General features: G+C 43.6%; 1 protein-coding gene across 1 annotated transcript in view; it reads left to right on the top strand.

Moving 5' to 3' along the window:
• The window catches only part of SPATA4 (spermatogenesis associated 4), a 201,577-nt gene that overhangs the window by 159,815 nt on the left and 16,465 nt on the right, over positions 1-25,297 (top strand). Inside the window, exon 5 of the mRNA XM_078677083.1 lies at positions 11,591-11,713. Coding sequence (XP_078533209.1) covers positions 11,591-11,713 — 123 coding nt within the window. The remainder of the gene's footprint in view (positions 1-11,590; positions 11,714-25,297) is intronic.

Raw genomic sequence — 25,297 nt, 5'->3', positions numbered from 1 at the left:
AGTTTGAGGAGAAGAGAGAAAGAGTGAGAGAGAGGAAGTCAGACAAAGATAGAATGAGTGAGACAGAGAGGAAGACCACAAGAGAAACAGTGTGAGAGAAGAAGAGAAAGAGATAAAGGGAGAAACAGTGTGAGAGAGAGGAAAAGAGAGCGATAAAGAGGAAGAGAGGGAGAGAGAGAAAAAGTGAGAGAGGGAGAGAGAGAAAGAGAGAAAGAAAGAAGGAGAGCGAGAGGAAGAGACAGAGAAATAGAGAAAGTGTGTGAGAGAGAAAGGAAGAGATGGAGAGGGAGTGCTGATACTGAGAAAATCTTCGCAGCTCACCTTTGTGTCACCGGTGTGTCTCCAACCACGTGCCGGGACATAGTGCACCATCAAATTTAGTTATCTGAAAGATAGTATAGATTTGATTATTGCAGAGTACATTCAACTGCACACACATAATTCTCTGTTTCAAGGAAGAGAGAAACAGTGTGAGAGAGAGGAAGAGACAGAGAAAGAGTGAGAGTGAGGAAGAGAGGGACAAAAGTGAGAGAGGAGGAGAGAAAGAGTGAGAGAGAGGAAGACAGACAAAGAGAGAGTGAGAGAGAGAGGAGAAAGAGTGTGAGAAAAAGAGAAATAGTGAGATACAAGGACAATAGAAAGAGAGACAGTGTGAGAGAGGAAGAGAGAGAGAGTGAGATAGAAGAAGAGAGAGGGAGAAAGTGAGAGAGGGAGAAAGAGAGAGGGAGAGAAAATGAAAGAATGAGAGCGAGAGAAAGTAAGAGACAGAGAAAGAGAGAAAGTGTGAGAGAGAGAAAGGAAGAGATGGAGAGGAAGTGTGTGCACTGGAGAAAATCTTCACAGCCCACCTTTGTGCCACCTGTGTGTTTCTAACCACGTGCCGCGAGATAGTGCAGCTCTCAAGTTTAGTGATCTGAAATATAGTAAAGAATGAGTAATTGCAGAGTACATACAACTGCACAAACGTAATTCTCTGTTTCCCTAATGCGCAATGAGGCTGGTGCACCTCATCCACTCCCACTGCTCGGAGGTGTCTGTGCACTCTTGTGAGCCCAGACTGCTGCACACTATCCACTCCCACTGCCCAGAGGTGACTGCCTGCTGCTGCAGAAATAAATCTCCGCTAACCTTCTGCCACTGGCATGTGTGTAAGAGGGTCCACCACAAGCCGAAGCAACTTTGTTGTGCGTTCCGCATGGCCACGCATCATCGTAGATTGTTTGCACGTTCAGCTTTGGTGGTGTTAGGGGGAGGGGGTGAACGTCTATTCGTGATTCACAGCCTGTTGGATATAAAGCAAGATAAGATTGTGCATCATGCGTCAATCAAAGGAGAGAGGAAGAAAGAAAGAAAGAGTGAGCAGAAGACAGAACGAAACAGTAAAAGTGAGAGAGAGAAAAAAAAAGAAAGTGAGAAGACAGAAAGAGTGAGAAAGACGAAGAGAGAGAGAGAGAAAAAGTGAGAGAGGAAGATAGGGAAAGAGTGTGAGAAAGAGGAACAGAGAAACAGAGGAAGAGTGAGAGAGAGAAAAACAGAGAGAGAGAAAGAGACAAACAGTGTAAGAGGAAGACTGAGATAGAAAGAGTGTGAGGGAGAGAAAGGAAGAGATGAGGAGGGACACTGAGTGGCCACACTGTGTACAAAACCGTCACAGCTTACCTTTACACCACCGCTCTGTCTCCAACCACGTGCCGCGACATAGTGGAACTGTTAAGTTATGTTATTGGCATTTCTATAGCGCAAACTGTTACCCAAGGGTGTCCTGGCGCTGACTGCTTTTCTCTGGGCGTTAAGATAAAGACACAGATTATAAGTTAAAAAGCCAGGTCTTCAGTTACTTTCTAAAAGTTAACAAATCCGTGGAGTTTCTCAAGTAAAAGAGGAGGTTGTTCCAGGCTCTTGCTGCAAAAGCTATAAAGCCTCTTCCGTCCCATGAAGCTTTTTTTTTTAGTTGGTATTGAAACAAACTTTGCCCCCAGGAAGCGCAGTATTCTTATAGGTTGGAACCATTGCAGCCGCTGCTTAAGATATTCTGGGCCAATGTCCTGCAGAGGCTTGTACCCTGTACACAGGGCCTTAAAACGCACCCTTTCCTCACAGGCAGCCAGTGAAGTTTTTTTATTTCATTAGAAATAGGCATACATTTGGGAGTATTAGTAAGCAATCTAGCAGCAGCATTTTCAGCAGTTGCAGCTTTCTTGGAATGTTCTTGCAAGTTTAGGAAGAGCCCATTACAGTAGTCTAACCTAGACATGATAAGTGCAGTGACTACTGTTCGCCTATTGTCTGCTGATAGAAAGTGTAACATTTTCTTGCTCATTCTCAAAGTGTAAAAAGTGATTGAAGCCACAGCATTTATGTGATCACTAAAATTGAGCTTATCAATAATTACTCCCAGATTCTTTACCTTCCTAGTAGGTGTGGGAAGGTTGGCCAAAGTATCTGGCCACCAACTTGGGGTCCAGAAATTATCTGTCTTACTTGAGTTGAGTTTGAAACAGTTTTGCACCATCCATCTCCCTACTGCCTGCATACAGTCGTGAAACCGACTTGTCTATGCTTGATCTCTGACCAGGATGCAGAGCGACCACAATTTGAGTGTCGTCTGTATAGGAGATAAGGTTAAAACCGAACCAATTAGAGATGCCAAAGAAGAGACATAAATATTAAAAAGTGTTGGGCTAAGGGAGGACCCCTCTGGGACTCCGCAGGGCAAGGAAAAGGGTCTGGAACAAAATGTATTCCGTGCCACAATTTGAGACCTATCCGTTAGGAAGGATTTTATCAACTTCCAGGCCATACCCTGGATCCCGCATGTTGACAACCGGTCTATCAGTAAATCATGATGGACCGGGTTAAAGGCCTCTGACACATCTAACGTAATTAAGGCGGCCTTGCCACCCCTATCCAAAACTTCTCTAATCTCTTCGGTAGACTTAATAAGAGCGGACTCTGCACTGTGGCCCTCTCGAAATCCATATTGAGTTGGGTCTAAGCCTTTTGTCTTGCCTAAAAAAGACGTAAGTTGTCTATTCAAAGCCTTTTTAACCAATTTAGCAGGTAACGGAAGGTGAGATATTGGACGGAAATGATTAGGATCTTTAGGATCAAGGTTGGGTTTGTTCAGTAGGAGGAGAATTGAGGCAATCTTCCACCGTATAGGGAAACCCCCCACCTCAAACATTAGGCAGAATAAGGAGCTAAGTGAGCGGGCAACTGGAGCCGAAGCCCGTTTGATTACAGATACTGGGCAGGGATCATAGTGGGAGCCTGACCTGGCTGTCACCAAAAGCTTCTCTATTTCAACAATAGAAAGTGGCTCAAATTTATCAAAAACAGTCAGTGGGGGTGGTCGTGTTGGTACTATCTTTCAAATATGCCCTCATCCCACTTGGGTGTTGAAAGGCTGAAAAAATAACATCGACCTTTTTTTGAAAAAACAAGGCGATATACTCACATAATTCCTGTGTTGAGTCAACTTTTTTGGGACGAGGGGAAGCCAAGTCAAACACTGTATTGAAAATTTTCATGGCCGTATTCTCAGCAAGACTGATGCCGCTTGAGAAGAAATCCTTTTTTGTATTATAGATCATTTGTTTATAAATTGCAAGACTTTGTTTATACCTTTTTTTTGGCAACTTCCTCATAATCTTTTCTCCACGTCCATTCATAAGATTTGCAGATGAGTTTCTGTTCCCTTAGAACCTCTGTATACCAAGGGGCCATAGGTTGGGATCTTCTAGGGACCCTCACTTTTTCTGGGGCAAGATCGTTACATGCTGTAGTAGCCTCCTCTAACCCTGGGGGCAACTGGCCCGCACTTGTCAAATGAGCATTATTAAGCACAGGGCCTTCAATTTTATTCCAGTCCATACTTTTAATTTGACTTTTCTGTCCCACCCTGTCCTGCCCGTGCCATGAACAAACCAACTCGAGTTGCACAGCAGAGTGGTCAGTCCAGGTAAGGGGCAGTACACCTAAAAAATGGATGGTTTGAATTCCATCTAGGTTGTGCCCTGCTTCATGAGTCAGGCCTATCACCCGTTGACTGAGATCTGCACTCTTCATGAGGTCTAACAGTGCCATTGTGTCTGACTCAGAGTGAACTTCTAGATGATAGTTGAAGTCACCCATGATGGTAAATGAGTCGGCACATAGCCCCTCCTCCAGGAAATTCCCAATAGTGGTTATGAAGTTGTTTTTGGGGCCAGGGGTCTATACAATAGAATACCCTTAAATGTAGGGTGATTAGTAAGGTTAAAACTAAAATATAATGCCTCACAATCTGCGTTTGATTCTATCTGAAAGCCCGCCTTCAAGGAATCATGTTAAATAATCGCTAGGCCCCCACCTCTCCTCCCTGGTCTTTTGAGGGTATAGCAGATAAATCCAGGAGGCGTGGCTTTTACTATATCCGGCCCTGAAGCTTCATCGGTCCATGTCTCTGAAATTAAGGCCAGTTTAATATTTTCCTCCTCTAAAAAGGTAGCACACTCCAGGCTGTGTTTCACCAATGATCGAGCGTTAAGGAGGGTACATTTTATCACTGTTTCCTCTGGTTCCACCCCTTTAAACGTATTATTATTTGAGGGCCTAATCGCCTGATATTCCATTCTTGGTAGCGAGCAGTTACAGTTGGAGCAGGTGATATCAAAAGAGGGGGGCTCTTGAGCTCAGCTGGAGGCACACACAGCTATGATTTTCCACAACCGGCCTCAGTTTACATAGTTGGGCTCTGGAGTACCTCAAGGTAGGCCTCTTACCTGATGAGAAAGGGGCAGGGGTTCTGGCGCTGTGCGCGTCCTGAGCGCGGACGGGCACAGGAAGGCTTGCCTTTGGCACATCCGCTGCGCGCCCGCGTCAGTGCTCCCATTTATGTGGTCCTGGGAAGCGACTGGCCCGCTAACCCCACAGTGCCTTCAAGATGGCGGTCACCTAGAAACAACTACCCCCGCAAAATCCTCAGGGTGTCCCGGTGCCCTCCCCAGCCACAACCAGAAAAATTACAGCCCACCTTCCGCTGTGTAAGAACAACTTTTAAAAAAGGATTAAAAGAGTTGTGCCGATGAAAAAACTCTCCCTTCTGTGCAAACAGAAGAACGAGCAGCGTTTTAGCAGCAAAGCAGTTGGTACAATACCATGTGCAAAAGAGCAATTAGAGTAACGAAAGAGAAATAAAATCTCCCGGCTCAAGCCTTAGGAGAAAGCAGCGTTATGCGCCCGTGTCAGAGCTCCCATTTATGTGGTACTGGGAAACGACTAGCCTGCTAACCCCACAGTGCTTTCAAGATGGCGGTTGCCTAGAAACAATTACCCCCGCAAAAGCTTTGGGGCATCCCGATGCCCTCCCCAGCCACAATCAGAAATATTACAGTCCACCTAACACTGTGTAAGAACAATGTTTAAAAAAAAGGATTAAAAGAGTTGTGCCGATGAAAAAACGCCCCCTTCTCTGCAAACAGAGGAACGAGCAGCGTTTTAGCAGCAAAGCAGTTGGTACAATACCATTTACAAAAGAGCAATTAGAGGAACGAAAGAGAAATAAAATCTCCCGGCTCAAGTCTCAGGAGTAGGCAGCCTCAGGAGAAAGAACTCTGAAGCTCCCACATCTGAAAGATAGTATAGAATTAGTAATGCAAGAGCAGGGTTGGATTAGAATTCAAAGTCGGCCCGGGAACGCTAAAAAAAAAAGTGCCTCACATTTGCATATTGTATTTGCTCAAAACACTGCTTCGGTGAAATTTTATTTTAAAAAGGGGAGTGGGGTAGATATAAAAAAAATGCACAGATTCGTTTATCCTGGTGACTTAAAAACTTCTGCTCTGGCCCCTTGCCCTGCTAGGTATGCATACATTAATGGGCGGCCCTGCGAGAGAAAGAAAGTGATACCTTTGCCTGTTGCTAAACGTGAGGTAATGACGCCCATCTGCCTCCAGAAAGGCCATTCAGACATCCACTGGGCTGCTGGCTGTATCCAAGCAACAGCAACACTGCCCAAATCTGCCCCCCAGACTGTTCCAAAAAGCAGCCCACAGTTGGAACTCAGCACCAGCCCCTCGGGCATTGCACCAGTGCTTGCGTTACCAATCCAACGCTGTAGCAGAGTATTACGAGTACATACGCCTAAATCGCTCTGCCGTCTTTCTGCATTCAGGGTGCTGTACCTCATCCATTCCCGCCGACCAGAGTTATCTGCCCGCTGCTGCGCACAAAGGCCTCACTGCTCACCTTTTCGCGGTCTCGGCACCCTCCACATCATGCAGCTCTGTTATGCGAGGTAATAGGTCTTACATTTGGTACTAAGTCTTGATATGGCCATGGCAGAGGACATACTAGTGCACCTATCATCATCTCAGGCTGTACACCCGCTCAGTCCTTGCAACGCTACTAACTCAGTGAGAAGTGAGGCCTCGTTCTCTAAACTCTAAAATGGCGTAAAGCATGTGCGCCTGGTCTTTATTAGCAGGGTCACGTGTCCTGTGACGCCTGTGCTGGATGGGTGTGGTGTGGGTGTATACCAGCCGTGAGGGAGTGGCTGTGGCATCGGTGTTGCCAGATTGGGCTAGATAGCTGACAATTGGGCTATATTTTTCCAGTTGTGTGGTAAAATATTGGTTTGTGATAGTTGCCAGATTATAAATATCGCTCCAGCAAAGTAGTATGTTAAAGTGCTTTATTAGACAAATATTTACTTGGCATACTGCTGCAACGTCAATTCCAATGCATTCACCGCCTGCTTGATGCTGTCCCTGACCCTCCTTCCCTAAAGTAGCAATATTGGGCTAGTTTGGGCTACTTTTTGGTTGGCTTCTGGCCATAGAAAGCTTAAAAAATCTGACAACACTGGATGCGGGTGTCCGTGTTGGAGTGCTACCGTCACCCGGGTTGCAAAAGCCAAAGTGTCACACTCTGAGCCAAGTCCCACAATATGGCCAACATGGAAGGTACGGGGAACTACTGACCCTACATTCGTCCATAGTTCCACACAAGAAAGATGTTGGACATGAGATATCTGTGCAGATATGAATGTTCATTGCGCATTCAGTGGAGTGTTGCAGCTGTAGCAATACAGGGCTATGGAAAGTTGAAGTTTCAGTTTTTGGCACTTGGAGGGCAGCCAATTAGAGACAAGGTCGTTGTCTGAGTTAGGCTGCGCCAACATATGTACTTAGACAATCATTCAGACGATCGTCACACACCTATAAATTCACTATTCACTCTCCTTGCAGTACTCTAATGATGCAGTCTCTACGTATGTACTTTTACAATGACCGAGACAAAGTTACTTAACTAAAGTTTTCCCCCACTGTCAAAGGTAAGATGGTTGCATACACTGTCCAGAGCACTATGTAATATGGTAGGGCCTAGGGGCAGCATGTTGCATACATAACGAACACACAGACATAGATAGATAGTGGAACTGCGTACGGGCACGTGCGCTAGACTCCTTTTCATTAACAGGGTCACATGTCCTGTGACGTCTTTGGTGGATGCGTGTTGGGTGATTGTAAGCCAACCCTCCGTGAATGGTGGGTGGTGGCAACAAGTAAAACAGTAATCATTGAATTAGACACAGAGATTCAATCATAAAGAGTCAATGAGTTGTGCTGCACTAAGGTACGGGTACCAGATATGAAATCACACAGAAAATATTCTATTGTAAAGGGTTCATGACTTGTGATACATTGAAGTAGGACAGCAGATGTGAAATTATACACAAAACATTGTATCAGAAAGGGTGCATGAGTTTTGCTGCACTGAGGTAGGGGCATCAGAAGCATTCAGCATGTGCCCAGTCAGCGATGATGCGTGGTCTGGGGTGGCCGCACTCGGAGCAATGTCTCTTGCCTATTGGACTGCGTCATCTGCTATTGCGACTCAATGTGAATTGTGAGCCCTGCTGTCAGGATGAAATATTTATGAAATACACTGTCGAAATATATAGGTTTCAGGGACGTTATAGTTCAAATTGTGAGCTCTGCTGTCCGCAGTGTAGACTGCCATTCAGTGTTCGTTTGGACTTGCAAGATGAATTTGGTCATTGTAGTAAAAGCTATAACTGATATAAAACAAGTTCTTTAAGAATGGATACTAAAAGGATATTGTGTAGATTTGAGGGTTGTTATACTTAGTTGGGATTTTCACCAGAAACTACTTTAAACTTTGTTATTTCTTTTAGAAACTTGACATCACTATTATCTTCCATCTCTTCTTCAACACTACACTTATCAAACTGTTATTTTCTGTACACTTCTCTTGACTACCAAAGTAACGTAACTCTATATCATCACAAACTTGTTTTACATCATTTATATTAAAACTCGATTTTGTGCCGCAGCAAGACCAAGACTTATCCAGATGATTCCTCTTGACTTTGAATATAAACTTGCAGATGTCTATCGATCAGAACATTGGTAAGATCTAATTTCTTGATGTGACAGCATCTTCAAGCTGAAGCTGTACAATTTTTGCTAAGTGTCTTCTGTGAAATTTCTTCCCACATTTCTTTCAATTCTGTCTTCTATATGACGTGACATAGCGAGAAACAGCAATTGAGTTATCTGCAACATATTGTATGTCCATATTTGCATTCCACATCTTCAAAATCACCAGATTGTAATTATTAATGTACTTCGATTGTTCTGTTCTTTTTATATTATATAAATAAGTATTTTTGGGTGATTTTCGAGTGATGGTATGCCTCACTGCTGACATAAAATTGTTCACTGTTCCTTGCGATGATTTATGGTGCACTGAGTTAGTAGTACCTTTGGTGCTCAGCGTGTACGTACCCAGCGATGATGCATGGTCAAGGGGGGCCGCACTCGGACCAATGTCTTTTGTCTATTGAATTCTGCCTTAATAAGGCCACGTGGCGCTGACTTATGGTGCACTGAGTTAGCAGTACCTTTGGCGCTCAGCGTGTACATACTTTGCGATGATGCGTGGTCCGGGGGGCCACACTCGGAGCTATGTTTTGTCTATTGAAGTCTGCTTCAATACGGCCACGTGGCAATGGCTTATGGTGCAATGAGTTAGTAGTACCTTTGGCGCTCAGCGTGTACGTACCCTGCGATGATGCGTGGTCGGGGTGGTGGCCGCACTCCGACCAATGTCTTTTGTCTATTGAATTCTGCCTCAATAAGGCCACATGGCGATGACTTATCGTGGACTGAGTTAGAAGTAACTTTGGGACATGAGCGTGTACGTAACCTGTGATGACTCGTTGTCTGCACTCAGAGCAATGTCTTTTTTCGATTGAATTCTGCCTGAAGTAGTACCTTCAGCGCTCAGCGTGTACGTATCCTGCGATGATGCGTTGTCCGGGGGCAGCACTCAGACCAATGTCTTTGGAATTCTGCCTTAATAAGGCCACGTGGCGATGACTTGTGGTGCACTGAGTTAGTGGCAGCTGAAGTACTCAGCGTGTGCACACCCTGCGATGATGCGTGGTCCAAGAGGGCCGCACTGGGAGCAATGTATCTTGCGTACTGCACTGCATCATCTGCAATCGCTACTCCATCTGAAATGTGAGGCCTGCTGTCTGCAGTGTAGATCGAAGGCAGTAGTCTGAACAGACATAAGTCTGTTGTACTGTGCCGCTGGGTTAGCAGGGGGCCTGTGTCGAGGACACCTGCGGTCATGGCGGCAGCCACGTGGTAGTGTGAGGCGCGCCTCTCTGGCAGACTCGTTGGCCTTCACAGTTCACAAGTGAAACACCCCCAGAGCCCCGGCTTATTAATTTATCCTCCTATGCTGGAGTAGCATACGTTGGACGAGCCCACTGCGTTTCCGCTTCCAGGGGAGGACAACACAGCTACATGGCCGAGATCTTCCCCATTGCCTGAGGTAACATGGTTGCGTCTATTTTGCACAATACTACGAGCACCAGCAGTATATATACAGATGGAGAGGTTTATGATCTGTATAGTGAGGTCTATCCAGCACATCCCCGCTACAGTTGATATTGTGTGCATTATTATTATTGATGGATAATTTGCGTCCTTCACACATTCTTGCTTGCCATATCTGGCAACATTCAAGAATTGCGTGGCTAGGGGGCCATGCCGTTTTTGGGAGGTCCGCTCGCCTGTTCTGCGCTGCCTCGTGGTAGTAGGGGGGGAGGGTCTGGGGGGACTTCGTGAGGCTGGTGGCAGTGCGTGTTGTGGCCTTCATGGATGTTTGAGCTGCATGATCAGTAACTCTATGACATATGTCGCGCTTCAGATGTGATTCTGGGCTACGATCCCTTTCACAGTGTGGGTAGTCTTACTGGTTTACACCAGTAAAATGCAGATGTTAGATTCCTACTGCAAACGTGGCTTATTCCCTGTTTTTGGATCGCACCTCAGATTTGGCTGCTCGTTGAAAATATCGGAAACTTATGCTTTTGTGTTAATTTTTGTACAGGGACGTCTACTCTGTATATTATTACCGTTAGTTGTTCTCATTTGTGACTAATTCTTTTTTGTAGAAGCTAATGCTGGAAAACTGGAGATATTGGCTGTTTTCACTAGGTTGACAATAAAGTGATAATTTAAGATCACTGAAAAAACTATAGGTTTAAAGAAGAAAATAATTTGAAGTTAGCGTTTAAAAAACCTTTGAAATTCACTGGAAAAACCATAGGTTTTAGGGACGTTATAGTTACAAATTAGCATTTAAAAAACCTTTGAAATTCACAGAATAAAACATAGGTTTCAGGGACTTTATAGTTACAAATTAGCATTTAAAAAACCTGTGAAATTCACTGAAAAAACCATAGGTTTCAGGGACGTTATAGTTAGTTGGACTTTTCACTCATACAAAATCATAGAAATTCCGCTGTTATAGTTAGTTTAGCTAACTATAACTCGCGCCCCCACAATGCACTGCTTATGACGGCACATTTACATCATTCATGACATGGTCAGTGACATCACTGATGACATCACTGATGACATCTCAAATGTCACCAGGCAGTGGTGCGGGCTAAATAAACAGCTTGAAGCACACTATCCTGGGTCTGCATCTGTACTTGTTGGCAGTGAACATTGGAACGGAGTGCTGTGTGTATAGATATATATATATATCCACAGGAATCTCCTTGCTTCAAAGAAGACGATCGAGCCACACCAACCAGGTACTTCAAAGGTTATTTATTTTACGGGCAAAAAGATGTGTTTCGAGCACACAGGCTCTTGGTCACATTTATATATATATATATATATATATATATATATATATATATATATATATATATATATATATATATATATATATATATATATGAATGATATTATCACAGCACCTGCATCTATACAAGTACTTTTTATGAACATACTGTAACCCTGGGCTGTAACTGGGGATGTGCAGCAAATGGTAACCCTGGGCTGTAACTGGGAATGTGCAGCAAATGGTCTTAACCATTGCTGTCTTCCGGAAGTCGTTTATCCTCATCATGCTCAGCTGTTTGTCACATACTGCGAAAAATTCAAAGTATGTCTTTCCACTGCTTAATGAATTGCTTTCAGCTTGATGGAATCGGTCTCAGAATATGATTTAGTCAGTGTTCATTCTGTAGCTGAGTAATTGTTCATTTGTTTTCAAGAACGATTTAATGTGAAACCTACTTTGGGGGAACTTGCTGTTCGTCACCCACCTCCAAAACCAGTGATAGCCGATGATGATAACAGTTTTCATTACAAGAAGTCTTCAACTGCACCTCTGTCAAGTATGTATTTACCTGTTTTTGTTGCATAGTGATAATACTATTTAAAGTGTGTGTTACAAATATATACATGTGCTAAGAAAGGTCTTAACAGCAGGGTTGATTTACTTATCACTTTATTTTTAAGCCTACCTCGTATTCCAATATGGTCAACATGTGTGCACTGAGCCAAACATTGCTTCATATTTGTGGGGCTAAAAATGAGGCACTGGCCATTACAATATGGTTTGATGCTGTCCACAGTTGAAACTGCTTCCCTTAGTCTTAGAGTGACACCTCATTATGAATTGATCATATCTCTGTAGTACTTGAAGATGTCCAAGAAAATGTATTTTATTTATGTTCTGATTGGAATACATGGCAAGAATGATGCCTTCAATATACACAGTGGCCTGGTTCACAGATTAACTTAATGTAGCGTAAAATATATAAAGGTATCAGATGCCACACAACAAATACACATTGAGCATTAATTTACTAACTGATCAGAAGACCTCCAACAGATTATAGAGAACAGTGACAGTCAACTGTTTTGAATAGACCTACTAATAAATATATAAAAATGGCCAACAATATACTTCTATAGGCAGGGTGGTTGGGCAGTTCACATGGGAATAAATCAGAAAGTCCATTTTGAAAACATTATGAACAACTGAATATAAGAATTGTAATAAGAGCTCTGTACAACCAACATTGACGAGCATAATAAAAAATATAGTACTCAAAGAACAGTTAACTAAAACAGTACTGTAGCATCAACAATAGTGTTCCTTGTATAGGGTATAAAACTATATACACACATTGTTTAACCCCATGCGCGCTGCGGGTTTTCCCGCTGTGCACTGACTTTTTAAACAAGCCACGGTTCATGACGAGCTCTGCTCGTCATGAGCATATGACAGGCGTAACTCATGACGAGCTGAGCTCGTCATGAGCGTGGAAGGGGTGAATATACCAAATGTGTTAATTATTAATCACTGAATATTGTACTCATTGCTCTTGGAAATCTCTCCAGTTCACTGATTTTTATGGTTTCTTCTGGTGTCCTGTGACATGAGGTTGACAATAGTGCAGACCATCTTCATCAGTAAGTGTAGAAAATGTGTAGTATTACATTTAGCTACTTTAAAAATATATATATTTTTAACTTTTAAGAAAGGTAGATTACAGTTATAAGTCAACTTCCACATGCTTCTGTTAGGGCAGCTTCCCATAGCAGCTACATTGCCACTGCAGTGCTTCTCCAGCAGAAGTATGGATCTCATTAAGCAACCTAGTGTCATTCATGCGTTCCCTACTCCTCCTCCTCTGTTGCCTCCTGGTTCAGATGGCCCTCTGCTCTTTCCGTGTCATCTTCTAATTGGGTCATCATGTCCGTCCAGCCTTTGAGATCCTCCTCGACCTTCTCATTAGTTTGCAGTTGTTTTTGATGCTGTTTCTCTTCTATGGCCCATTCTAGCATGTCCCTGAGTCATTTGTAGACCTGTTATTGGATACCAAACGTATTGCTATGCAGCATTTTGCAAGTAGGAGACCCAGTTTTGCAAATCTATACTGCATATTTCCCTGTTTGGGTTTGGGTATCATGCCCAGTAGGCTATGGCAGATGCAAGGTCCTGTCACCCTTACCACTCTCCTCACCACCTCCTCCCAGTATCCCATTTACTCTCTGCATGCCCATGTCATGTTTAGAAATATGGTAACGTGCTGCTTACATTTTGGACATGTCGACGCCCTGGTGTGGTATATTTTGTGTGGCCTGTCTGGCTTCAAGTAGGTTTGATGGAGATAGTGGAAGTGCGTGAGCTTAAGTCCGGAATTGCTGGCCACATCTTGGAATCTCTAAATCCCTATCCTAGGTCGGTTGTGCTTTTAAGTAGTATCGGCGGCCGATCATCCACCAGTGCTTGATAGATGCGGGACACCACTCCTCACTTCTATTCTCCCTCATAGAACACCTCCAGCATTTGTGATAACTGTGGTGTGTCTGGGAAATCCGACTAGTGTTTCTGTCCCATGCGTGCTAATTTAGAAAATTATAAAAACTTTCCTGTGGTGACCCCGAATTTCTCTCTAGTCTCCATAAATGTCAATAACTTCCCTGCGGGATACAGGTCTCCCAAAAGAAGGCATTCTCCATCCATGTGCCTATTGTAATGGCCTCTTCTATTTGGTTGACCAGCTGGAGACCATCCAAAGGCAGGGACCAGCTAAAGAGCGGGCTCTTCAACGCCTATCGCACCACTCGTTCCCAAATTGGTGTGCCCTGTACAACTACCTCTGGGACATCCTCAGCTGTCTCCAACTCAGCATTAGGCAAACTGGTAGCGTACCCTCCTCCACTGTACCCTTCAGGAGATGGATCCTCAGTTTGACTCATAGTTGCACCGATTTGCTGCATGCTGAAGATGTGATGCCATATAATAAAGTTCTAGGTCTGGTAGGCCAAGTCCACCCATTTTTCTGCTCAGTTTCAGTTCATGCAGCCAGACTGTATTTCTCTCTCCAACCCAAACTACGGAGACCAAGACACTGTTCAATTCACAGAAGGTCGTTCCCAATGTTGGATACAGTGTCTTTCATAGTGCATAAAGGCATCTGGATAAAAGGTCAATTCTTTCAAGTGCCAACCTACGCATTATCGAGAGGGGGAGTGTATTGCCAAAGGCAATGGAGGTCCCTAGGTCCCTCATGACCCTTCCCATAATTAGCTGATAGTACTGAGTTGCTGAGTTAGACACCCCCTCAAAGATTTCTAATTCCTAAAAGAGCACTGGCATCGACTCCTCAGGATTGATGGGACGTACCAGGGCGTACATAGAGACAATATGAGTCATGTCTACCACCTGCATGTCTCAGGGTTGAAGTATCTGGCGTGGTCTATGGCCATGGGTTCCATTGTCAGGGCAAAAGGAAATGGAGACAGGGGGCATCCCTGTCTTGTGCCCCTTTTATGGTCCATGGTAGCGAAGGGCTACCCGTTGAATGGTCCCTCGCTGTTGGGTCCGTTTAGAGGAGTCTTATCCACTTTAAAATATTAGGGGCAAGTTCTATCGCAACTAAGGCTTTAAACATGGGAGTCAAATACCTTGTCAATATTGAGAGCCACCAGGGTCCCACCCAGTTGCTGGTCTCGCATGAATATCAGGACATAGCAGAGGCACCATACGTTCATTTTGGTGTTACTACCCAGTATAAGCCCACATTGGTCCTCGTGCACAAGTGCTTCTACTTTAGTCAAAAGTCTGGTGACTATCACCTGGGAGAATATCTTCGTGTTTACATTCACTATCGAGAAGGGCTGATAGAAGGCCATGTCAGCGAGGTCTTTGTCATGCTTTAGGACCATGAAAATGATAACTTCTGTCATGGTTGCGAGCAGAATGCAGTTTTGGAAGGCCTCAACATATACCTCTAGTAGCCTGTCTGTTAAAATCTCAGCATAGGCTAACCATCTCCTGGTGTTTTCCCTGGTAATCAACCCTTATCCCGCATTTTTTATCCCGCATACTATTAGGCCGTATACTTTTAAAACGCAAAGTCATTCATCCCGCATACCACTATCCCGCATTTTTTTTAAACGCATGTGCTTTTATCACGCATGCCTTTACAACGAAATACGTTGTAAAGGCATGTATGGTAAATGCATTTGCGTTGTTAACGAGAGAGGTAAGGGGGTTTGGGTTTATTTTTTAGGGGTGGGGGTCGTGCTGGGGTACTGTTTGTGTAGTGTAGTGTTGTGTTAGTGTGGTGTAGAGTTGAGGTGGGGTAGTGATTGTGTAGTGTAGTGTTGTGTTAGTGTAGTGTAGAGTTGTGGTGGTTGTTTAGTGTAGGGTCGTGCTAGGGGCAGTGTAATAGGGGTTAGGGTAGTATTGTAGTGTTTGTGGTAGTTTAGGGTAGTGTTGTAATGTTTGTGTAGTGTAGGGTCATGCTGGGGTGTAGTGTTTTAGGGTTTAGGGTAGTGTTGTAGTGTTTGTGTAGTGTAGGGTCATGCTGGGGTGTAGTATTTTAGGGTTTAGGGTAGTGTTGTAGTGTTTGTGTAGTGTAGGGTCATGCTGGGGTGTAGTGGTTTAGGGTTTTGGGTAGTGTTGTAGTGTAGGGTCATGCTGGGGGTAGTGTTTTAGGGTTTAGGGTAGTGTTGTAGTGTTTGTGTAGTGTAGGGTCTGGCTGGGGTGTAGTATTTTAGGGTTTAGGGTAGTTTTGTAGTGTTTGTGTAGTGTAGGGTCATGCTGGGGTGTAGTGGTTTAGGGTTTAGGGTAGTGTTGTAGTGTTTGTGTAGTGTAGGGTCATGCTGGGGTGTAGTGTTTTAGGGTTTAGGGTAGTGTTGTAGTGTTTGTGTAGTGTAGGGTCATGCTGGGGGTTGTATTTTAGGGTTTAGGGTAGTGTTGTAGTGTTTGTGTAGTGTAGGGTCATGCTGGGGTGTAGTGGTTTAGTGTAGTATTGTAGTGTTGTGTAGGGTCATGCTAGGGGTAGTGTATTAAGGTACTGTTGTAGTGTTTGTGTTGGGAAGTAAAGTGCTTAATGGTAGTGTTGGGGGGTCGTGCTGGGTAGTGTAAATGTAGTAAAAGGACTGTATTGTAGGGTAGTGTAGGGTAGTGTTTGGTAGTGTATGGTAGGGTAGTGTACTTTCACTTACCTTTAAAACTTTTACAATGAGTATACCTTTAACATGCATGATTTTACGTTGTAAAGGCATGCGTGGTAAAGGCATATTCGTTCTAAAAGTTTTAGTTGTTTTAGTTTGCGGCCTAATAGTATATGCGGGATGATTGTATGCGGATTAACGTCATATATTCCTTTTCCCTATGGCCAGACTGATTATGATGGCTAACACTTCCTCTTGTGTGATTTCCATCTCTAGCCCTGCACTGTCCTCTCCTGAGAGCCCAGGAAGAATGGTCAGAAATCCCCCTGGCAAGTCTAGACGTTGATGGCCAGCCTTGCTAAAAGCTGAGCCAAGTAATCCGCTAGGGCTGCAATAATGCCGCTCTGTGCCGTGGCTCTTGTCCCATCTGGCCTATTTAGAGATAAGATTAAAGTAAAGAGGCAACTCATTTTATAAACCAGGCAAACAGTCCCCCAGACTTGTCTCCCTTAGCATGGAACTTCATTAGATGTTCTTGGATTGTATGCCTGTTGAGTGTGTCCCAGAGGGTCACTATTTTGCCATCAGGTGTCAAGAGGGGCCTTGAGGGAGGTTGGCCTGCTCCATCCTGATCCTACTTCTTTGCTTGCCATGCGTAACTTTCTGTGTCTGTTGTCATCAGATGTCACATTTCTTAGACATACATTCCCCACTCACAACTGCCTTCAGGTCCTCCCACTCTTTTGATTGCATGCCCATGGACCCCCAAATATGCTCCAGGTAGTTCTCTAGGGCATTTCTAATATCCGAGCGAAAGACAATGTCCTGCAGCGCCTTTGCCACAGTCTCCACGAGGGATATCGATCTCTGCTGCCACCACCCACTAATAGTGGCATGTGATTTGAGAGAAATTTATTTAGGTAGGCAGCTCTTTGTATACTGTCACCCAGTCACCAGTATGCTGTCTAATTTGCTGAGCGTGTTGTTTCTCACTGTGTAACATGAGTATTGTGTATATGTAGGGTATACAGCGCGCCACATATCAATGCATTGGAATCGGTCTGTTATCTTTGCGTGTGCAACTGTTGTTTCTGGTTTTGTGTGCTGTGTAGGTGAGAATCTATCCATATCCCCAACTAATATTCAATTGAATTTGCCTCCCCAAATAAGTTGGACATCTATATAAGGAAGTAGTAAATTCAGTAATGCCTAATAAAATGTTTTATTGTCAGTGTTGGGTGCGTATGAATTCAACAAGCACATCTCCCTGCCATCTAACAACCCATAAAGGAGCACAAATTGGTTCTCCATATCCACATGCATATGGCGATGTTGACAAGTCACACTTAGGGCCAGCCATATTGTAACCCCATCTTGCACAGGAGGAGTAGGGCAAGGAAAGCATCTGTACCCTCCATTTTTTTTTTTTTAAGTTTTGTGCGATCCTCTTGAGTTCAATGTGTCTCCGGTAGCATGACAGCTCCAATGCTATTCCTTCAAAGCAGCATTTGCACTTATACCAATTTGTATAGGTGTTAAGGCCTCTAACATTCCAGGTAGCTCTGTGTAACGTGTCTGTGTTTACACTACCCGTGATCCTGGAGTACCACATCACCCACCCAGTCCAAGCAATTGTTGTGGTAACCAGTCAGGGAGTCTACACTACTGTCCTGGGTGCAGTATCGGAGGTCTGTATTGCAGCAAGTATGAGTCCCCCAATATGCATGATCCTCCCAACTACCCCCCCTCCCCCGAGGTAAATACCCTCAAAACTCACTCCAGCGGGGTCTGTAGTCCAAATCAAAAATCTTCACAAGCAGAAAGTGGTCTTGTGATCTCCACGTCTAGCCAGCAAGAGCACTGGCCAGACGCCGACGCCAGGACCCCCACCTCCCTATAGAGTACTCCCAGGTCTTAAGGACACTCCAGTGTTAGGTGTACTTAAGTGCTCCTCAATATGTGGCTTCCGCAGGCAACACTGCTCATCCATTCCTTAAATGTTGTGCTCTTCCCCCAGAGGGCCAGTCTTGCCCTGAGATTGGTCAGTGCCTGCTATTTACAAAAACACAATTCCCATGCTTTCTGAAACATGGTCAGCAAGAGCTTTCATCATTCCCTGAAGAATTTTGGGCTTCCCAGGCTAAAATATCCAGGATGGTCAGGGTGCAACCAAATATGGCATAGGATCTGGACTGGGCACTGCTGGTTGCTTGTGCAGAGCAGTTGGAACTAGGGCGGTGCTTTAGCGAAAAACATGGAAGAAATCCAAGAGCTTCTCTAGAGACATGCAGACATTCAATGTTCAGCTATTCAATGGTGATTGCCCAGTAATCTTTGTCATAATAAATGGCTACAAGTGTAAGAAATATCCATCCAAAAAAAAACATAACATTGTTAAGACGTTAGCAAACACTTCGTATTTATGAGCAAGACAATTTCGCTACAAAAACAAAAATGTAGTAAATATTGAACTCAAAAAACGTTATACATCCAGCGATGGCTGGTGGAATTTGAAACTGGTTTGGTGTGAGCATAATGAATCATTGAATGCTAGGGAGTGAGTGAAATGAGCGAGCCTGACGGATATAACGGGGGGAATATTTTTGTAAAATTTATGTCTTTTGGTGCACTTTTCAGCACTACCTCTGTGATAAATGGACTAAAAATAGAGTTCTTATAGGCATTCATAAAGGAAAACTCATAAAAAATATAGTAGATTTTCTGGGTTGACAAGCAAGTCTGACTAGCGAAGGGGGGTATGGCAGTTACTAGGCAAGACTGCTTTGGTTCTACCCTTTCTGACATAAAACACACACCATACATAGGTGCATAAACGTCCACAAAGAAACAGACTTGTAATTTTGTTCCTACCGGAAACGCAGGCTGGCCACTTCCTTTTCTGCATCAGCTATTCAACATTGATTGCCCAGTAATCTTTAGGATATATTAAATAGCTACAAGTATAAGAAATATGCATTGGTAACAAACGTTTAATTTTTAGGAAGTCAGCAAAAGCTTTGCATTTTTGAGCAAGGCAATTTTGCAAGACATAAATGACGTAAATATTGTTTTGAAAATAGTTCATATATGGCTCTGAAGCCCTTGGGTCCATCAGTACCTTAGAAAACCATTAAATGAAAACAAATTATGAAAGTAGACTAACATGTATTGCTTAAAATATAAGAATATCCACTAAAAATCTTTCATTTATTTTAGAAAGAAACAACAAAAACTTTATATGTATAAGCAGGCTAGGTAACATTGTTTAAAAATAAAACGTTTTACTTCATTTTTAAATACTTTGCATACAACTCTCAGTCCCTTGTGCCTGTCAGTACAGTAGAAAACAGTTACATAAAAATAAATTATGAAAAAAAATAAATGTACATTTTAAGAAATATCCTTTCAAAACTAATATGATATTTATAAACTCAAACAACAAAACTATTTTAAATAACACTATGCGAATGCTTTGCAGTCCACTCTCAGGCCCTTAGGCCTGTCAGTCAGCACAGCAGAAAACAGTTAAATTAAAAAAAATATATAAAAATAAATGTCCATTTTAAGAAATTTCGAAACCAATATGATATTTTTAAACACAATATTTTTAAATAATATTTTTTAACTACTTTGCATGCCAATCTTTGATTATTGTGCCTGTCAGTACAGTAGAAAATGGTTAAATAAAAATACATTATGAAAATAACTAAATGTTGTACATTTAGAGAAATATACTCTCAAAAACAACATGTTTTTAAACACTAACAAACATATTTTAAATAAAAATAAAATATGAAAACAAATATATATAAATTCACAGATGCATAAACACACATATATAAATACATATCAACTGTACAGCAGTTGTATGACCATTAAATGGAATGAGTAAGTTGTCAGCATTACTTCATAATGTTATCAAACAAAACAATCTTGGCTATGAACACCTGAAACTATGATCACACATCAGATCCTTAATATGAACAAACCTTCCAATTGTTCTTTTGTTGAATTCTGGTATTTCCTTTATAAGCTCTTCTTCCATTGATAGCGTAGCCAATGCATTAAGCCTAGCTTGAATTATTGTGTTTCGCAAACATGTTTTTACCCTCTTCAGTGTGGAAAAATATATTTGAAACTCTGCTGTTGTCATGGGTGTAGTAATGACAACTCTTAACAGCTTTATGGTCTCACAAAAAGACTACTCTAAGTTGTTTTCACACAAAACGCTAAATAAATCCATGGCACCACCAGTAGCCTGACGGAAGTCACGTCTCCCATACAGGACTGAAAGTTCTGTACGCAATCTGGCTTTGTCTACCATAGAATAGGCTTCTATCGTTTCTGGGAAAGATTTGGCATGTTTTTCAAAAAGGTCACTGCTCAATAGTATTGCACTTACAAGATGCTTTGAGAATTCAAAGCGTTGTACGGCATGGCCCACAATAATATCACAGACTTCCTTTGCTTCTTGGGTCAAAGTATTTATTGGTAGTCTCTAGTTTACAAATGTAGATTCTTGTGGCAGTGTAGTATCCAAACTGTCAATGGATTCCCGTACTTTGGTGATGCTTGTCACAAAGTCTGTAGTAGCTTTCTGGACAAACATATTGTCAATGTCTCGCTTTTGCAATTCATTATATAAAATGTCTATGTTTGGCATTATACTATGAAAAAGAAACAGAAAGAATATAAACTCCCTATCTCCTAATGTTCTAGTAAATCCCTTAGCTTCACATATTGTATTGGACTCGAAATCACCACTGTTTGCAATGGTTGTCATCCATTCAAGAAGATCGTCTTTTTGTTCATTATCACAATCACACACCAGTGACACACTTGCACACCACAAAAGAAACTCCACTCAAGGTTATGTAAAAATAGCCCTTGTATTATCCATAAAACACATTAGAATGTAATCACATATATACACTGTTCCACCTGGCACTTGGAATGACTTTACAGGTATTATATACACCACAGGGACAATCGGTCCACTGTCATAACATTACAGTTAGGTTGGCCAGTAACCACTGGAACCTTTGCTCTTAGCACATTATAATATGCAAAACATAATCAGCAACAGTGCACCATAGTAAAGACTGGCCACAGTACACACCTCATGAGCACCTCTCAGGCATAAACGTATGCATAGACACCATCACTGCACACCTAGGTGCCCCTTCCTGGCAATTGCAAGATATAAGGCCCAACAGCACATCATAATGTCAGGGCACGCATATGTGGCCATTAGAGTGAGGCTCTTGCCATAAAATCACCTCAGGGCATAACACAGCCCATTGCCTGTGATACAGTGGTTTCCCACACACAGCGTGGAGCAAGAGGCCTCCGACTGAGCTTTCGCCCCAACCTCACACTAAGGTCAGGTGTAGCTCCTCCTCGGCGGCAACTTTCAAATCCGGGGCCACTTTTGGGCTTACCTTGGAATGCAGAGAAAAGAGAAATGCCCCCAACACCTGGTAAAGGTGCAGCTGCCCGCATCCATGCGGCGCAGCAGCCCAATGTTAGAATTGCGGGGCCTGTATAATAACAAGAAGCTCAGCCCCACTCACCACTACATGGGGACTGAGCGAGATAGGTTGCAACCGTCCACTGCAACTGGCAACCAGCGGTCCTGGGCTCCAAGCAGGCCGCAGCCAATGGCGGTGCTCCGAACCAGCCCTGTGGGACTGGGTAGACACAGGCGCCTTCTCAGTCCTCCTTTCCTCTGTCGCTTTTCCTTCCTGTAACCAGCCTCCGGCAGGACTCCTCGCATAGACCCACCGACCTGCCTCCATGTGTCCTTCCGGGTTTTGCCTGACAAGAAGCTTCCCCTGTGCTAGAGCCTCCCCGGTCACTATGCAGAACGAAGTGTCTTCCGGCTTTGCTCGTGGATGGTGGCCCTGCCATCAACACAGGCTCGGCCATGCGCTCCTTTCCTCCTGCCTGGCTTCCGTGAACGGATAGGTTGCTGGGCAACTCTTTCTGCAGCTTCTTGTCCGGCGGTCTCAGCCATGGCTCCTTTTCACTGACGGGTCCCGTCCACAACCAGGCTTAGCCTATGCCTGGCTTCTGGTGGCAGCGCGAGCTTAAAGGGGAGCCCACTCACCACTTAGGCACCACAACACGAGCCCACGCACGTCTGGTGCTCAAATGTACCTGACTCAAAAGGAAATGTGAAACGCTCCACCCGCTCCCCTGAAGCGGGGGCCCACCCCTCTCCACAACCACAGAGGGAGGTGACACAGCAGTCTTACCACAGCGCAATTGCTCTCTCTGCTCCCGCAACTGCAGTCCTTCAGCAGGAGCCCTCGTCGGAGCTTCCTCACTTGAATCCAGCGCTCACCTAGTGCTATGTTGCCTAAGCATTGCAGGGCAGGATCCCCAGCTCTGAGAGATTGCTGGGGCCGGGGGACAGGGCCCAGGCAGGCTAGCTCGCAGTGCCCCCTAGCAGAGGGGAAGCCTTCTCAGCCACCCAGCAGGCAGCAGGTAGTCCTAGGCGGCGGTACCTTCTGGCACACAGCAGTCCTCTGGCAGTATCTCCTCTCCAAGTAAGCACCAAAAACATGGGGTCACAGCCCCAATACTTATAGTGCCCCAAGTCTTTGTTCTGCCCTGGTACAGGGCCCTGGACCCAGTCCAAACCAGTTTTGGGGGGCCCTTGACAAGAGCCCAACACTCCCCATTGTCAGTGTAGGCTCTGGCCCCAGATACACCACAGGGGGCGGATCCATCATTGTGGAAGGTTGGCACAGCCCTATTCAGGTGCAGGTGCTACTCCTCTCACCACTCCAAATGCAGACCAGGCCTATTCAGCCTAGCACTCACTCACCCAGACTCTCAGGAGCCACTGCACCTCCCCAGCCCCTGTCACTCCAAAGTCAGACAGTCAATACACAACAGGCAGGCACAAAGACACATAGCACACAGAAATGCCTACTTCTAAAAGTGGTGTTTCTAAAATAATGCTAAGAAATCTGTAAACATCAGTGCACAGCATTTATCACCACAATTCCAAACATACTAAACTTGATCATTCTACTTGTCTCATGTCAAGAATTACCACTGAAGCACATATCAGAGAATTCCCAATGCATTTCTAATAGAGGGCAGCCTCACAGCAGTGAGAAACCAAATTGGCTGTTTGTCACTACCAGGACATGCCACACAGTTATGGCGCATGTCCTACCTTTTACCTACACCACACCCTGCCCATAGGGCTAGCTAGGGCCTACCCTACTGGTGACTGATATATAGTAAAAGGGGAGTCATGGACTTGGCAGCCACTTTATGTGCCACATCACAGCAGCGGTAAACTGCGTGTGCAGGCCTTGCAGTGGCAGAGGCCTGAGACAGGTTTGAAAAGCTACTTTGGTGGGTGGCTCAAGCAGCACTGCAAGCCCACCAGTAGCATTTGATTTACTGGTCCTGGGTATAAGAGATACGATTGTATAAGGGACTGATTGGTCTACACCTGTTTGGCATGTTTATTTTACCTATCTTACCAAGTTTACCAATTGAGAGTAGATTCACTTTAGCATTGAACACCAGAGATAAAGTACCCAGAGTCCTAAACCCACCAACGGCGGGTCAGAAAAAATACCGGATGTAGGCAAAAAGTTCTGGAATGACTGTGCAAAAAGGGCCAAGTCCAACAACATTGCTCAGGGAAAACAATGTTTAATTAATTAAGAGTGGCTGAGGCAATTGTTTCTGCGGATGAGTCTTTTAGATGTGGGAAACAATAAAATCTTTCATCTACCTTGCAATTTCCATCAATGTAGTGAAAGACCAGAACTGACTGAGTCTTAGTAGAGACATCAGTTGTATCGTCAGCTTGGATAGCCACATAATCAGTGCTTCTCAACTGCTGTGTAATATATTCTCTTATTAATTCCAGCATACAGTTCAGCAATTCATTCTGAATAGTTTTAGAAGTGCCTTTAAACACTCTGGCTGTTTGTAAATGTGTTTCCATTGCACTGTCAATGCTGGAGACAAAATCAACTACGCTCCTGATCACGCCAGGATTTAGAGACTCTTCAGTTTCATCATGGCCTCATAATGCCAATTCAAAGTCACCACAAAAAATTAATACAATCAATTTTGATAACATTTATCGGTTTTTGTCCACTTCTGCATTATGTATTCTTACTCCCACACGGTATGATTCATTCAATTGCTATACCATGTCCGATTTTCCAAAAAGACATAATTTCAACATATTTGTCAAACAGGATTTTAAATTTCTTCTACCAGATGTTTTAGTTTAGTAACTCCTGTTTTTGTCCAGGGATCTTCACCTCCGAAGAGTAAGCAAGTGAAACAAAATGAAGCATTTTTAGAAGCGCTACCAGTAATCCATTCCATCCTATCATACCATGTTCCGGTAAACCAACATGTGTAACCCTTTCCCCTATATTTTGCAGACTGCTCCATTTTAATTTTAGGTTTATCAGCCCCGAAAGTTTCCACTTGCAGTTTATCTGCATATGTCAAGCCCAAAAATGGGTTTATGAGTAAAATGTCAACTGTGTTCGTTGTGTCCAGCATTAGATGAGACTGGAAATAGAAAACCTAACCTATTTTAAATATTCCCTCAGTTGAAGACACAAAAACTATATTATGCAAAATACTAAATAAACACTAATATGAATTGTCATGCACACAAAACTAACAGCAATTAGTCATCCATCCTCATTCTGTCAGGAATGCAATTGCAGCTGCACGTACAGCTGTCCCCCAAGCGGTATAGTCTTGTAATTATTTGCAGAATTCCTCCTGGGATCCTGTTAATAATTAAAATATGGAGTAAGCTTTGAGGCTAGGTGCCATGTGGCGATTGAAAAGCTTCAGCATGTCAATTCAGTGATCTGCCTAGAATTTAAAGGGTGTATTCAAATTATGGGGTCCTTAAATTACTATTATAAGGATAAAATAACTATATGTTAGGAGTAAACCTAAAACAAAGTACTTCTAGATTTGGACTTGACTTTAGATAG

Source organism: Lissotriton helveticus, chromosome 2_1 (assembly GCF_964261635.1).
Source record: "Lissotriton helveticus chromosome 2_1, aLisHel1.1, whole genome shotgun sequence".
NCBI classification, from domain to species: domain Eukaryota; kingdom Metazoa; phylum Chordata; class Amphibia; order Caudata; family Salamandridae; genus Lissotriton; species Lissotriton helveticus.
Note: the sequence above shows the minus strand (reverse complement) of the source record. Positions and strands in the feature narration are given on the sequence as shown.